The following is a 17,022-nucleotide window of genomic DNA, read 5'->3' as shown; positions in this document are numbered from 1 at the left end:
CATCTCCCGCAGCCTAATGTGACCACCAGCGACCATGTCATCTAATTCTTCTTTTACCCTACATATTTGCTGGCATACAACATTGGATGTAGGGTACAAAGTTCCGGATAGCCTCGTGGTGACATCGTAAAAAAGCCTAAAAAACTCTACAAAAATAGTTACAATTTCCCAATCATCAGCTACGGGTTTCCCCAATTCCCCGTGATCATCAAAATATTTTACATATTGGATGTCTTCTTCACCCAATAATGCAAATGCCAGCCTATATTCTTGGGCCGCCTCCAACATCAGAAATGTTGAGTTCCATCGTGTAGGCATATCAGTACAAAGGCCCTTCTTAGATGTTAGACCCGCAGATCTCGCAGCAACCTTGAATTTCTCCAACCTTGAAGGAGAAGATCTCACCCATCTCACGGCAGTCCTAACCCGAGCAATCGAGTCATGAAGATCTCTCAAACCATCACTGACAATCAAATTCAGAATATGTGCCGCACATTTCACATGCAGACACTCATCACCCATAAGTGTCTTATTTGCCTCTCTAAGATAAGTTTTCAAATGTCCAAATGCAACATCGTTAGACGAGGCATTATCGACTGTGACTGTAACAACTCGGCTCAAACCCCACTCTTTTATTGAAGCCTCCAAGGCCTTCCCAAATGTCTCACCCTTATGATCGGTGATTTTACAAAATTTTATAATTTTCTTGTGTAATGTCCAATGGCAATCAATAAAATGCACAGTCAAAGACATATAGTTAAAATTTTGGATCGATGTCCAAGTGTCAGTGGTGAGACAAACAAATTGATCCGCCAATTGACCCCTCAACTTCTCATTTTCAATGTAAAAATACTTTTTTACATCCTTTGCCACCGTGTGGCGAGAGGGAATATTAAACCTTGGTTCCAAGTAGTGAGAATACGCTTGGAACCCTTTCCCGTCTATAATTTGAAAAGGTAGCTCGTCCATTATGACCATACGAGCTACATGTCTTCTACACTCATCGGGATCATACTTAGTATACCCCCTCAAACTTGCACCCCCACTAGTCCCATCCGCCATTTTTTGAAGTCCAACTTCGAGTCTAAATTGGCTTTTATCTTGTAATGATCTTAATATTGGACTTTTTTTGCATTGCTCTTCTAAGTGCACCTTTAATTGTGAGGTGCCATGTTTCCTATAGTGGCATCCATAAATTTTCCCACAATGGTTACACTTGGCTTGGGGGTTACTTGAGTCACCACCCTCTAGTTTGGTGAAATGACTCCAAACTATTGAAGCAGGTTTCTTGCTGGGCTTGGGGGCGGGGCAAGGTGCCGTAAGGCTAGGGGTAGGGGTATGAGTAGGAGGGGTAGGTGTAGGTGTAGGGGTAGGGGTAGGGGTGCCCTCGGCCTGAAAAAGCGAGCTCGCACTCGAATCCGCTGGCATATACATGAACTAAAGCAAACAAGAAATCTGAAATAATAGAAAACATAACAACTATATAATGAACATAAAAGAAAAGTAGAATAAAAAAAAGTATCACACTATCACTTGGTTATAAATGTAATAAAGTATATTAACAACAAATACACTGTATGTTGTTAATAAAGTATATTACAAATACACTACATGAGGAAATAAAATATGAATGTTTCCTTTATTTAAGTAAGGTAGAAAAGTCCATATCCAACAAATTAAAAAATATTAACGAAGAAATGACATCTTTTTATTTATTTATTTATTTTTTTTAAATCTTCATCTCTTAATATAACATCAAATAATTTTTAAAATGTAGTATTATGATGGGTTGAAAAATGATATTTAGAGTAGATAAGTCTTGTGTATTTTTTTTTTAAAGAAAAAACTTGATTAGTAAATGTGAAACTTACAAGAATAATATTTTTTTTTAATGATGAATCTCATTTTTTTTAAAGAAAATCCTTAGTATACTTGTATAAATTATATCTAGCATTACTAGTCTAGAATAGGGTATTAGAGGATAATATATACACACACAAAGTTAATTTTCAGATTTAATGGCATGCAATTTCCTATTTATACATTGAGCCCTAAATTAATTTAGGGGTTCCAATTTAGGGGGTGACCCCACCCCCGCATCTGGCGGACGGGGTGGTTCGCCCCGCCGCACGGGTGCGGGGCGGAAAGGGGTCGGGGCAGCGGGGGCGGGGGCGGGGCCCCGCTGCCCACCCCTAGTTGGGCTTGTTGCTTATAGAGTTGCATTGCTGAACTATTTTGGGGAAGTTTACGACGTATTCCATGTGTCGTCATTGAATAAGAGTTTTGGACAACAAGAACCACGTTTTGTCGACCCAGAACACATTCAACAACTTCAGCCTAACCTTACTTATGAAGTTGCCCTGACACAAATTCTGGATTGGAAAGAGTAAAGGTTAAGGTCCAAGACGATACCTTTGGTGAAAGTGTCATGGGTTGATCCGTTGACTCAAGATTTCTCTTAGGAGAGAGAGGCCGACATGAGGGAACAATATCTGTATTTATTTGGTTGACCCTAGCAGTATGTTTCTTAAGTTTGCTCTTTATCGAATCTTATCCCTCTCTTAGTTTTAATATTTGACGTTGCCAATTTCGAGGATGAAACTATATTTAAGGGGGAGGATGTGATACCTTGTATTTACGTGTATTTTGACCATGTAATTATTGCATCTCTTAGGATTATGAGCTTTCTTATTTTAAATTTTAGATGATTTACGTGGTATTATTTTAACATTTTTTTAACTGTTAATTCAATGTGTTTTCTTGTTATTAATTATTGTTCATTATTTAAAGTTCTCTTTATTTTAAAATTAGTTTATTGTTGGATTTAGTTATTTTATCTTTATTTAGTCATTGTGTTTAAATTAGTTTATTTAAATTGTCGTTTTGAAATCATTTTCATTGGATCAGTTTCGAGACCTCGAGTTGAAAGACTGTATCTCATTTCTTTTCCTTCCTTTTTCTTTTTCTTTTTTTCTTTTTCCCTTTTCTCTTTTTCTTCTTTCTTTCTCCCCAGCTCTTCCTCCCATGAGCAAAGCTCTCTCCTCTCCCCCGTTCGTTTTATTCTTCCACCCACAGCGTTGTCGTGCGCCGCCCATTACCATCACCACCCCTCCCATTCTTCTTCCCACCAGCCGGCAACCTCACCCCTCCGTTTTCAACTCCTCCATCACAGCCATCAGCTCACACGCGCAGCTCCAATCCGAGACATCCTTAAGCTTGCGCGCCGCCGTCGCGCCACCATTGGCCACCATCTTTTCACCACACCACTATCGGCCCCCCAGCTACCTAAGCCACCCTTCCTCAACTCTGATATCCTACCTGTGTAGCCCATCCATCTCTATTTCCGATTTGAGTTTTTTGGACTTCACCTACCATCCACGCCGCCACCCACGGCCAACCACCACCACCATTAGCTTCACTAACACCCATAAGCTATTCCTTTGTAATCTTAAGTCTTCGTTTATCACCGTTCAAAAGTTGAGTTTTTGAGACCCATGGCCCTTGTACATTTTTAACTATTACATTGTTGTGTCGCCACTTCTAGCACCTCTGTGATCTTTGAAAAATTATATTATAGTACTGTAAGTATATTTCCAAATAAATTTTGAGATTTAATTATATTTTTGCGCTAACTCATATTTATTGTGAACTAGTTTGGTTGTGCCGGATTAAGTTCGAGGAATAAAGGGGTCAGTTGCATTGGAGAATGGAGTTGTTTGTGTGATTGGATTATGCTGGGATTTGTTGGTCGTTGGATATTTGTGTCATGTCATATACATTTCATAATTGCATGCATGTTCATGTTTGTAAATGAAAACTGGATTTTCGCATAATTGCATACATGTTCATGTGTATATTTGAAAAACTGAGCTTTCATGTATGAAATGGTTTTTGGGTGCGTGTGTATCATGACCCCAAGCAGAGATTGGGCGTTATCTCGGTGGAGCTCCTCTAGTCACTCGGGAGCGGAATATACTGAGTAACGTCTTCTAGGTTGTCGCTGGGCGACAACGGGATCGGACGAGACGGTAACGCTCTCGTGCCGACTCTGTGGCCCCTCTTGCTGGAGGGGGCTAGAGGATGCTTGGCCACGAACGACCTGGGCGCGAAACTGGGCCTCGCTCGTTACGAAGTCACTCGCATGGTCGTTACCCTTGGTATGATGAAGGGAGCCAGGGTGTGCAGATGGTCCCTAGGGGAGATGATGGTGCATACGGTAAAAAAATGAATTAATGAGCTATTTTTTTGGGAAAATGGCGTGTGTTGGATAAAAAGATTTTATGTCATTCATTTTCTGAGAAAATGATAGATTATTGTTTTGGGTCATTTTTTGGGAAAATGGTGGAAAATGTTTTAATGGAATGTTTTGGCGTATGTTGGAAAATATTCATTTTCGAGAAAAATGATATTTTAGGGCTAATGCATATTTTATCATATGCATGCATAATTGTTGGTTGTATTAATGCATTTTTATCTCGTGGGTTGTTTGAATTATTACTTACCTGCATTATCGTTTTATGGTATCGCAGATTTTGATGTAGATGATGTTGATGTTGAGCCAAAGGATTTGGCTCCGTCAGAGGAGTGATTTGGGACCACTCACTCGTTTTTGAGATTTGTTTCCCGCTTATTGAATCATGTATTTTGGAATTATTATGTTTTTATGGGATATCTGTATTACTTTTTAAAACGTTTTGGTTTAAGTGAATTTGTATTAAACAATTCTGGTACTTAGTCGACTTATTTAAATTATCCGCTGCTTTGTTTTTGTTGTACACTGTTGCATGTACACACTTGGCACTTATCGTTCGGATGCGTGACCGTGTTGTTATCATCTCGACGTCACGATTCTCGAGTTTCTGTACGTGAGAGTTAGGGCGTCACATTGGACTCTTTCTATGTGATGTCAAGATATATCTTTTGCAGTCAACCAGGACCTAAACAATCTTTGAAATCGAGAAATTAACAAAAAATGTCTTAGCACTTTTTGGGGTATATTATGCTTATTGGATGTCCATTTTGACTCATGTCATACTGGACATAAATCAAATTCTGCATATTGCTATAAGAAGAGAACATAATCATTCTTACGTACTTGAATGATATTATAATCAAACCCTAGCATCGCTTCAATTGCTTTGCTTCATAAAAGTTACGAGATACCACGTTATAATTTGTGAGAGCCTCTTTAAATAATTCAAGAAACATGTCGATGTCCTTTGCAAAAATATGACATATAGACTTAATATGGAGCAACCTCACCATAAAAGACAACTTCCTATGACTGGTGCACCAATCGTATAGTTCTCGTTGTGCATCCTCCCACAGTCTTCCAAAGTTTTCATTTTCCTCAAATGATGTGTAGATGTTCATTCTCTGTCCCAGCATCAAGATTGCTACCTTCTTCTATTTGATTGGCTATATATATATATATATATATTTAGACTCATGATATTCATTCGTTTTTCGCTTGAATTAATAATTATTTATTTTCAATAGACACCCTTCCTTAATTAATTGTTAGCCCAACAAGGACAGCTAGCTATATATATCTGATCAGCATCTTACGTCTGATCAACATGGGGCATGCAGGAAGATAGATTTTCTAGTTGTATCATTGGCTCACTGATCATCATCTTACTGTTCAAAACTTTTGGAAATCTTGAAAGCGATATATAGTACGTACTGCCGGTGGGAGACCTCTTTAGAAAAGAAAAGAAAGACTTCTTTTACGAGTCATTCCTGCATGATGGTGGGAATCTTTTGCGCATGCTTTGCCAGTCATAAACATGATGCTTTCATTTATTTGCGACTTTTACCTTTAGATAGGATATCTTTTGTCTGACCAATTGCTTGAATTTGCCTTTTATTCCACCTGCATGCATGTGTTTGCATAATTTCCCTGTTTTCGTTTTTTTTTTTCCTCTTTTTCCACGCCAGGAATATTTGTTTTGTATATTTTAAATAGTACTAGATATATAAAAAAAAACTAATTAATATTGATCTGACCGCCAGTACTAAAATTATATATTGATATATTCATGTATTTTTTTTTTGACAAGATATATTCATGTATTTGAAACTACATATAAAAAACGTATAATGTAAATTTCTTGCTTAGATCTGACCGCCAGTACTAAATTAATATTGTACATCTCACAGTTTTCTATCAATCTTAACTGCATCATGTACTTGACATTCGATGTGAGCATTATTTGCTCCTTTTTTATAATTAAACGCATAGTTTTTGATAATTTGATTCATAAAGGATAAAGCATTCTATAATTGGAGTATAAATGTATCGGCTAGCTAGTTTCACCTTAAAAAAAAGATTTGCTATATATAATTTGGTATGTTAGCACATCACTTATAGTGATATCTATTATAACTTAAAAATTCAAAACACCAATCATTTGCAATTCGAATGCGACTCGGATGTTCGAATAGGATTTTGGGACAAAATAATGTCATCTCGAAATATATTACCTGTTCGAATAGTCTTTAAACAGGTAGGACAAATTTCGTTGCAAAAAATATTTTTTGAGAGGAAAACACATTTTTCCGTCCCAAAAAGTCTTTTGGGATGGACTTTTGGGGTGAAAACATTTGATCCCAGAAAATGAAAAATCCCCTTTCCGGTACGAAAATTTTCAACCCAAACAATGGGTTATGCTGTAGTGTATTAATTTCAAACAATCAAACTAAAACATAAAACCCCTAATTTTTTAAGAAAAAATCTATTCATCATTTTTTTTCTATCATCATCTCATGCATGATGTAATATTAAATGATAGTTTTACAAGTGAAATATAATAAATAGTATACAATCATTTAATGCCACATCATAAGATGATGAGGGGATGATGAGAATTTGAATGATGAATAGTATTACTCATTTTTTAAAGGTTACTGTTAGACTTAATGAGTATTATAAGCGTGCCGAAAGCAGAGGTTATATATTCATCATGTGTTGCACGACATGTCCAAATAACATACTTTCGCTCCAATAATTATTTATTTTTAATAGACACCCTTCGTTAATTAATATTGTTAGTCCAACAAAGACATCTATATCTGACTATCTTTCTACGTTTGATCAACATGCATGGGGCATGCAGGAAGAGAGACTTTTAGTCATTGATAAAGATTTTATCCTTTTTTTCCGGTCGGATGATTGGCTCACTGATTACATCTATATCATGTCCTACTTGAACATAAAGAGTTTAGAAATCTTAAAGACCATAGTAGTAACGCTAGTGGGAGACTTCTCAGAAAAGAAAAGAAAGACTTGTTTTACGAGTTTCACCCATTCATTTTTTTTTCTACTTTTATCTTTAGATAGGATATCGTATGTCAGATCATTTGCTTGAATTTTTGTTTGTTTGTTTTGCTACGTACTCTTGTACGTAGACCTATGCATGGGATCGATCAAACTTATTTGCGCGCGTTAATTTATTCCACCTGTGTTTCCTTTTCGATACCCTGTTTCCTTTTGTACGTACCCTGTTTTCGTTTTTATTTTCTCTTTTTCCACACCAGAAATATTTGTTTCGCATATTTGACATATACTAGAAGTTTTATACTTTTTACTCTAAATCATTAATACTGATACATTGTATTTCAAACTAAAAAAAAAAAAAAAAACTTATAATGTAAATATCTTGCTATGATTTGACCGTACGTCATATTGTACAACTCACATTTTTTGTATTAATCTCAACGCGGGTTGAAATTTGATATGAGTATCTATATTTTTTAGTTTTGATGATTTGATACATAAAAGATAAATTAACATTCCACAATTGGAGTATAAATGTATTGCCTATCTTCACCTTAAAATTAGGAAGGTTTTGTTATACAATATAAGCTGGTGTATTAGCACATGAGTACTTATAGTGGGATCCGCTGGGCGTGTAAAAAATAAAGTTTATAAAAAGATTTTCTAAAAAAATATAATTGCTTTAAAATGATCTTTCTGTTACAGTGACTAAGAGAAAGAAAAGGAAAACTTCATAATTAAGGTGTAATTTACTTACTCTGAATTAAAGGAGAACGGATTGTTTAAAGTTCTTGCATGCATATGAGACGTACGTAGATCAGGGAATGAAGGCCGGCGAGATAGCTGAGGATCTAAGTGGCTAATATATATTATAAAATTAAATAGATGCTCAAGATCAGAGAGATGTGAGGATGATATAGAGTGGATCGATGCTCTCATTAAGTTCCCAATTTAGTGCAAATTCATTGCTTAAATTGGTAATTCCACAATGATGGGATTAGGAAATATTTTGCTTATCCAAAGTTAAAAACATTGTTTTCGTTCATCCTACTTTTCTTTTGAATAAAAGAGCATAAAGCTCATGTGGGGTCAAGATAATTATTTGCGTTTTGCGTTTTTTCTTTTTTCCTTTTTCCACATGATGCATGGTTTCCTTCAAATTTCTACTTCTTTCTATATATCTTTCTGATCATCTTTCCAAATTTCTGAACGGTTGGATTTGAGATTTCACCTGAAAAATATTATGAGAGCCATTACTTTATAATAAATATACTCATGGAAAGCTTATATATTGTAACTAGTTTTGATATAATTAATATACCTGGATGTCACATGCATGCATGTATGCCTAATGTTTTTCTTAATATTCCAGCTGGACATCACAGATACTTGCTCATTCTTCCGGAATGAATGACTGCTATTATATATTCGTGGTTAGAGTACTTAATTAATTACGCCCACTTCAATGACCATTGTAGACAGTTAAAGCTTTATGACTAAGATGTTTTGAAAATATAGCGTTCTAGTTATATATAGTTTTTCAAGTAAAAACATAAACATCTAAATCTTTTAATATAAACATTTCTTTTGAAACAGCCCTTCGCTTTAGTCGTTTTTGTTCCTTAAACTTCTTTGGCATAATTAACACAGCAATAAGTTTGAAATTATTTTATACCTTTTTATTGTTCGAGTGGCGTGGTTAAAATGAAAAATGCATGGCGCTTTGATCAGCCTTTTAAATGCAGGTGCTGGAGTCGGCTTTATTTCTATGCTTGTGTTTAGCACTTGGCTAGCTGTACTTTGCACTGAAGAAACGAAAAATTATCAACAGAATGGAGGTTTGATTTTACAACAACGTCGACTTGGCCAACAAGAAGGATCCAAAGACTCTTTACTTTTACGTACTTTTGAATATATATAGACTCATGATATTCATTCGTTTTTTGCTTGAATTAATAATTATTTATTTTTAATAGACACCCTTCCTTAATTAATATTGTTAGTCCAACAAGGACAGCTATATATATCTGATCATCATCTTACGTCTGATCAACATGGGGCATGCAGGAAGATAGATTTTTCCAGTTGTATATCATTGGCTCACTGATTACATGATCTATGTGTCCTACGTAAAAATTGAACATTAAACTTTTGGAAATCTTAAAAATCATATATAGTACGTACTGCTAGTGGGAGACTTATTAGAAAAGAAGAAAGACTTCTTCTACGAGTCTTAACTGCATGTACTTGAAATTCGATGTGAGCATTATTTGCCCCTTTTTTATAATTAAACGCATGCATATAGTTTTTATTATTGATAATTTAATTGAAAGGATAAAGCATTCTATAATTGGAGTCTAAATGTATTGGCTAGCTTCACCTTAAAAAAAAAGATTTGCTATATATAATTTGGTGTGTTAACACATCAGTACTTACTTATAGTGAGATCCATTATAACTTAAAAATTCAAAACACCAATCATTTGTAATTAGCATAGCTGGTGCATGCACTGAAATGTTTTTACATGTGGTGTGCGGAGGTGTAAAAAATAAGGCTTATAAATAGGCCGTTTTCTAAAAAAAATGTAATGGCTTTGAGATCGATGTCTGTTACATGAGTCACTGAGAGCCTGAGAGGGAGAAAAATGAAAACTTTATAATTAAGCTTTATTTTACAGCTTATTCTAAATTAAAGGAGAACGGATTGTTTGAAGTTCAAGCATGCATATGTGAGATGTACGTAGAGCTAGGGAATGAAGGCCGGCGAGACAGCTGAGGATCTAATTAAGTGGCTAATATTATAATTAAATAGTTGCTCAAGATTAGAGAGATGTACGTGAGGATGATATAGAGTGGATGCTGTCGTTAATTAAGGAGACAGATAATCTAAAGTTTTTTAAATGTCATCTATTTAGAACAGTACTGTCCCTTGTAATCTTTGCCAGGTTCCGTTCTCTGTGTTTGATGTACCACAAGTCTGGCCTATGATATTTGAATGTTTATGTAGTTAGTCTGCTGCTACGACTGTGCCTGTTTTTCATTGTATCATTCTTCTTAAACGAGCAAGATTGTTGGTTGTTTTATCTTTTACGCTTCTCTGTTGTTTTTTTTTTTTTTTTGGCTTGACTCCATACGGCCTGTATTTTTTCTAATTATTCGACACTGCCAGCAGCACAAGTATTGAATTTTTAAGAAAGCACGCGAATTGAAGGAAAACCATGGCCTTCAATGGAAAGCTTTTGCAACCTCTGCTAGTACTTGGGGAACTGATCGTGTTGATGATTTTAGTAGCGTCAGTAGCATCTAAACCCAATTCAGAATGTGACCGTAGATGTGGAAGTGTTGAAATCCCCTACCCATTTGGAACAAGCGAGGGTTGTTAGCTTGACTCAACATTTCTCATCACTTGTAACAACACAATAATACATGGGCCAAAACCATCTCTGGGCCCTGATATGTTTGTTGAGGACATATCAGTATTGGATGGGGAACTGCGAGTCTCAAACCCCGTAGCCAGTCTTTGTAAAGAACTCGAGATCAGAAAGGGCGGCAACCAAAAACAAGACTACAGAACGCAACCCACCAACCCTCCTATGCCTGCTATACCATGCTCTTCAGGGAATCCTTACTCAAGATGCATCTCCGATGGCGGGGAGCCTATTATTAGCATAAGTGTCAACTACAGTGGCAACTCTGCCTTGTTCAAGCTGTCAAATTTTCGCATCTCAAATAAGAGGAACAAGATTACTGCCGTGGGTTGTGGCGTTTATTCGTTTATTCAAGGCTCTGTGGAACAAAAGGGTTTCACTACTGGATGCTTATCACTCTGTAACTCCAATGCCAGCGATGTGGTTAACGGGACATGCTCTGGTATTGGCTGTTGTCAGACTTCTATCCCGAAAGGAGCGACCGAATTTGATCTAAGTGTTCGGAGCTTGAGCGAGAACACCAAAACTCTTGACATCGGTGAATGTGCTTACGGCTTTATAGTGGACGAAAAAGCATACAACTTTTCATCCTCGGATTTCTCAAATTTACTGAATAGAAAGACTGTACCCCTGGTGCTTGATTGGGCAGTTGGGAATGAGACATGCGAAGATGCTAAGAAAAATAAGGATAGCTACGCATGTAAGGCAACGCATAGTTATTGTTACAATTCCAGCAACGGCCCTGGGTATCGTTGCAATTGCTCCGATGGTTATCAAGGGAACCCATACCTCCCTGTTGGACCTGACAGTTGCCAAAGTAATCTAGCTAAGCCTTATTTTCTCCTTAATTTGGCTCATCAATTTAGTATACAGATGGTAATTTGAATATATATATATATATATATATGTATAATTTAAAATATGCAAGACTCGCATTTTTTATTTTTTTGTAAGGAATTAGGCACGCGATTAAAAATCAAATTTTTTCATGAGTCTCAAAATTATCAATTTCTTTTAAAATTGGAATACGCGAGATTGACTTTACACAGCCTAAGGCAACATAAATCACTTCTCATATTATATACATATAAATATATATTTATCTTTATTATTTCTATATATATAATGTCATTGATCTTGTGACGTTTGTGGCTGTCTGCATCGCTGTGTTTCAGATATCGACGAGTGCAATTCGCTTGAGAAACCTTGCGCTGGTAATGCAACATGCAACAACACTGATGGAAATTACACATGTACTTGTCGACATGGGTACGAAGGAGATGGGAGGATGCCACCCGGCATAGGTTGCAGACCTAGAGAAAGCCAATCTAGAATTATTGCTATTGCACTCGGTACGTATGTATTAGAATTAATTAAATATAATATATATAGCGCATGCTATATTAATGTTTAAACTCTTTTTTGTTCATTTTTGGCTGAACTTCTAATTTTGAAATTACATAAATTTAAGGATTTGCCTTTCCAACCTCATCACTACTTCTTTTCCCAGTAATCATTTGGTTGAAAAAAGTGGGAAATCGAGAACACATTCGAGTAAGAAGTATAACTCGACCCAAAGTCAATGCGGTATTAATGTTTAAACTCTTTTTTCAAAAGGAGTGGGTGGTACATCCTCAACCCATGACTGTATCTAGCATTACTCTAAATTTATATATAAGCTTCTTAATTTAGTCGCACATCAAATACACTATTGATCATGTAGAAAATTGCTACATCAACTTAGATAAAATAGTATTGATATTTTAGTTTTTGTAATAAATAGTATGTTAAACACCAAATTTACAATAGTCTATATAACCTCGTAAGGATTAAGATCATGCTCTTTATGATTATACCTTGGCCAAATCAATCCTTTAATTTGTATATAGTATTCCTTCATTGGAACTTGGAAGTACTCTGCATGAAGGAAATCAATAAAATTAGGACACTATCCCTCTTCTTTAAAAACAATAAAAATAAAAATTATTGGCAAAACAAGTGTTAGTACTCAAGGAATTTTCCCCTTTGTTAGCATTTGTCCCTTCATTTCTTTTAATCAAAAAATATTAATAGATAACACAATTTTCCCTTCGTTTCTTTTATATATCGACAAATAAATATTCTTTGACCCCGAAAAAAATTAAAAAATAAATACATATGCTAGCCATAAATTTTCTAGGAAAACAGCTTATAAGTTCCTTTTATAGAAACTTCTAAGTTTGTTCCTAACAAGGAAGTATACAAGAAGCTTAATGCACATGCCAGCTAGAGTACTCATCCTAACAATGAACCGCGTCATGAGTATCTAGGAGTACAAGATCATGTGTCTCAGCACGGCATCAATGAAAGATACGACACATAGTATATATAGGAACAACATGCAGCTAGCAATATATAGGAAGCAGCAGCTAAATGATAATTAATTCTATTCCCTTTTTTGTTTCCCGACCACTGGCTAGGCTTTAATTCAAATCTTGGTAATTGACTTATCTTAAGATATTGTCACTTATGTGGTTCTCAAGCTTCTCGAAGTACTTGTATCGGGTGACAAAATAAGACATACATACAATTGGATTGATAAAACAAGAAATTTGAGACTATCGAAATGGTCAAAATGCATGTTTTAATATGTACAGGTATTAGCAGTGGCCTCTTAGTGCTCCTTCTGGGAAGTTCTTTGGTATATTGGGTACTGCAGAAAAGAAAGCTCATTAAACTCAAAGAGAAGTGGTTCCAACAAAATGGTGGCCTGATGTTACAGCAAAGACTTCCAAATCAAACAGGATCCACAGAGACAGCAAAAGTCTTCAGCACTGAAGAACTTGAGAAGGCAACCGACAATTACAGCAAGAGCAGAGTCCTCGGCCAAGGAGGCTACGACGTTGTATATAAAGGAATATTGTTGGATAATAGAGTGGTTGCGATTAAAAAGTCAAAAATTGGAGATCAAAGTCAGATTGAGCAATTCATAAATGAGGTGATTTTGCTTACTCAAATCAACTATAGAAATGTTGTTAAACTATTAGGTTGTTGTTTGGAAACAGAAGTGCCCATGCTAGTCTATGAATTCATCACAAATGGAACACTTTCTGAACATCTTCATGATAAAAGCCGATCTTCCTTACTCTCATGGGACAAACGTCTTAAGATAGCAACAGAAAGTGCAGGGGCCCTTGCATACTTACATTCTGAAGCTTCTATGCCAATTATACACCGAGATGTAAAAACTGCAAATATACTTTTGGATGAAAACCACACAGCAAAAGTATCAGATTTTGGAGCTTCAAGACTCGTTCCTCTTGATCAAACACAATTAACTACTTTGGTGCAAGGGACATTAGGATACTTGGACCCTGAATACTTTCATACTAGTCATCTAACAGAAAAAAGTGATGTCTATAGTTTTGGTGTTGTATTGGCAGAGTTACTGACTGGTAAGAAAGTGATTTCCTTGGATAGGCCTGAAAGTGAGAGAAATTTAGCAACATACTTTGTTTCTATGGTAAAAGATGATCGCTTAGTAGAAGTTCTTGATGACAACATTCACAATGGAAGTTATATCGAAGAACTAAAGAAAGTTGCTAATGTTGCAAAAAGATGCTTAAGTGTTAAAGGAGATGATAGGCCTAGTATGAAGGAGGTGGCAGTGGAGCTGGATGGACTGAGAGTTCAAGAAAAGAAGGCAAGGAAAGAAGTTAATCTCAACACAGAAGAGAGTGAGTATTTTCTTCATCCATCCACACACTCTTTAAGAATTGATGTTGGCGTTGGCTATTCTTCCACAAGTACCATTGATAGCATGGGGAATCAAGCACTAAAACCAACAGATGATGGCAGATAATCCATTAGTCCTTGAACCACAATCAGCCAGCATCTTCCTCCAAGTCAACGGATGATGGTAGATTTCGGACTCTTTGCATGCAATGTTCGTGTTTTCTCAATATAGATCTTTTTGTATGTTAAAAGTTTTCTCACATGGTCTGCTAATTTGTATTATTGGGAGCTTTTGTATGTATGAGTGAGCAAGTCTAGTATTGCTCAATTATGTATGCGCTTTGAGCTGGGTCGTCCTTTCATCATGTGTGTTCTAAGTTTTTATTTGTGAATTATGGGTAGATGTTTGGTGACAAAAGAATTTATACTTTCATCATGTTCTTTCTTTCCATTTGTCTTCGTTTTAAAAACAAAATATTTCCTAACAGCCCCAAGATGGGCGATGGGGGCATGCATTAATAGTAATACCATTTAATGTAGACTTGTGAGAGCCATTACTGCTCTTCCTCTCACGCTCACAATAGGAGAACGAAATAGAAATTGATGGGTCTCGATCGGTCAACTTTTTTATTTCTATCAGTTTAATTTCAGCCGTTTGATGTTAATGACAACTCATCACGAACAACCCATAAGATCGTACTCTTTTCATTTGGAGCTACCAATTAATGGCTTGTAATATTAATAATGACACGAATTATTTATATAAATATTTTACAACTCTATTTTAAATGGAAAGTATTTTTTTTTTTCAATTGAGATGTAGAATTATGATTACTTTCCAAAAATATATATGATTAAAAACGAAATTATAAAGAATTGTGTACATGGGCTGTGTCATCTGTGAAGACATAGAAGAGGTCTTGAAAAAATCTAAGTTCTCACAATGGAATGCCCACATCATTATACGCTGCATTGTCAATGGATTAACTAAAAGTTAAATTTATTGAATATTTAGTTATTAGAAAAGAAAATATGATCACAATGGATTAGTTAAATTTCAAATAATTTGACTTTAACTACAGTGACTTTTAAAATATTTTTCAAATTTGAAGATTAGTATAAATAGACTAAATACATATTTCATCAATTATTGCTCTTTCCTCTTTCTTATCTACTTCATATGAAATAAAATTAATTTAATTAGAATATAATTATTAATTCACATATAATAGGTAGAACGATAAAATATAATAAAATTAAATAAATTAATAATTAAAGAAGTTAAATATTTTTTAAAGTAATATTATTATATAATGAATAAATGAATAATCCAATATAGAAATTTGATGTGAATATAATAAGTAAAATTAAATTCATTTCATATTATTTTATTGTTATATAATAAAAAAATAACTATGAGATATGAGAACTGAAATAATCAAAGTCAAATTTATCACACATTAACTAAAACTGTCATTTAATTGTGGCTAATCGATCGAGAGTGAAGTCTTCTCCCCACACGATTTCCTTCTTTTCTTGTCGTTCTCTCTCTACTCTTCCAAAGGTCTCTGCTTTACCCTTTTTCCCTCGTTGTCATTGCCGAGAGCTTGACACCCACCACTGGAACACAGAGAGAGAGAGAGAGAGAGAGAGAGAGTTATATTGGTGGCGATAAGGAGGCGTTGACGATGTCGGATCTGAAAAGGTTACAGAAGTGAGCTAGATGTGGGGGTTCCTCGATGGTGTGTGCATGTCGAGGTGGCGAACGGTGGCGTTAGAAGCCCTAACTGGGAGAATCGAAGGACGTGGGACAGAGAGAGGTCTACGAGAGGTGGGAGAATCCGAGAGAGAGAGAGGGGTTCACCGCTGCCTATGTCGGACCAACACGGCAAGCAATGGCGGCAAGCGATGGTGGCACGGCGTCGCCAGATTGGCTAACAAGAGAATGACAGAGAGAAGAGGCGTATGAGGGAGATATGGAGAGAGATATGGAGGAGAAGACTTACTAGTAGCTTCATGCGACCTCGCCAGCAACCATGGGGCAGAGCTAGTGACAAAATAAGATGTATAATTAGATTGACAAAATAGGAAATTCGAAACTACCGAAATGGTCAAAATGAATGTTTTAATATGTACAGGTATAAGCATTGGCCTCTTAGTGCTCCTTGTCGAAAGTTCTTTGGTATATTGGGGACTGCAGAAAAGAAAGCTCATTAAACTCAAAGAAAAGTGGTTCCAAAACAATGGTGGCCTAATGTTACAGCAGAGACTCCTAAATCACGCAAGATCCATGGAAACAGCAAAAATCTTCAACATTGAAGAACTTGAGAAGGCAACTGAAAATTACAACAAGAGTAGAGTCATTGGCCAAGAGGCTATGGTGTTGTTTACAAAGGGATATTGTTGGCCGATAATAGAGGGGTTGCTATTAAAAGTTCGTTGGTATACTAAGGACTTTAAGGATTATCTTCAATTGACCATCTTTTACACACTAAAACCAATGGAAGATTAAGTAGATAATCCTTAATTTAGTCCTTAAAACCTATAAACTCAATCAGCCAGCATCTTCCACCAAGTCAACTAATGATGGTAGATTTCGGTC

General features: G+C 35.8%; 2 protein-coding genes across 2 annotated transcripts in view; both read left to right on the top strand.

Moving 5' to 3' along the window:
• Nucleotides 1–17,022, top strand: part of LOC108990529 (wall-associated receptor kinase 2-like) — a 329,567-nt gene that overhangs the window by 283,234 nt on the left and 29,311 nt on the right. The gene's annotated exons all lie outside the window — the stretch shown is intronic.
• Nucleotides 10,734–14,701, top strand: LOC108996771 (putative wall-associated receptor kinase-like 16). The gene is made up of 3 exons (XM_035691097.1): nt 10,734–11,523; nt 11,882–12,058; nt 13,343–14,701. The coding sequence occupies exons 1-3, from the start codon at nt 10,734–10,736 to the stop codon at nt 14,545–14,547; spliced, it is 2,172 nt and encodes a 723-aa protein (XP_035546990.1). The 3' UTR covers nt 14,548–14,701.

This window comes from Juglans regia, chromosome 6 (genome assembly GCF_001411555.2).
Source record: "Juglans regia cultivar Chandler chromosome 6, Walnut 2.0, whole genome shotgun sequence".
NCBI lineage: Eukaryota > Viridiplantae > Streptophyta > Magnoliopsida > Fagales > Juglandaceae > Juglans > Juglans regia.
Note: the sequence above shows the minus strand (reverse complement) of the source record. Positions and strands in the feature narration are given on the sequence as shown.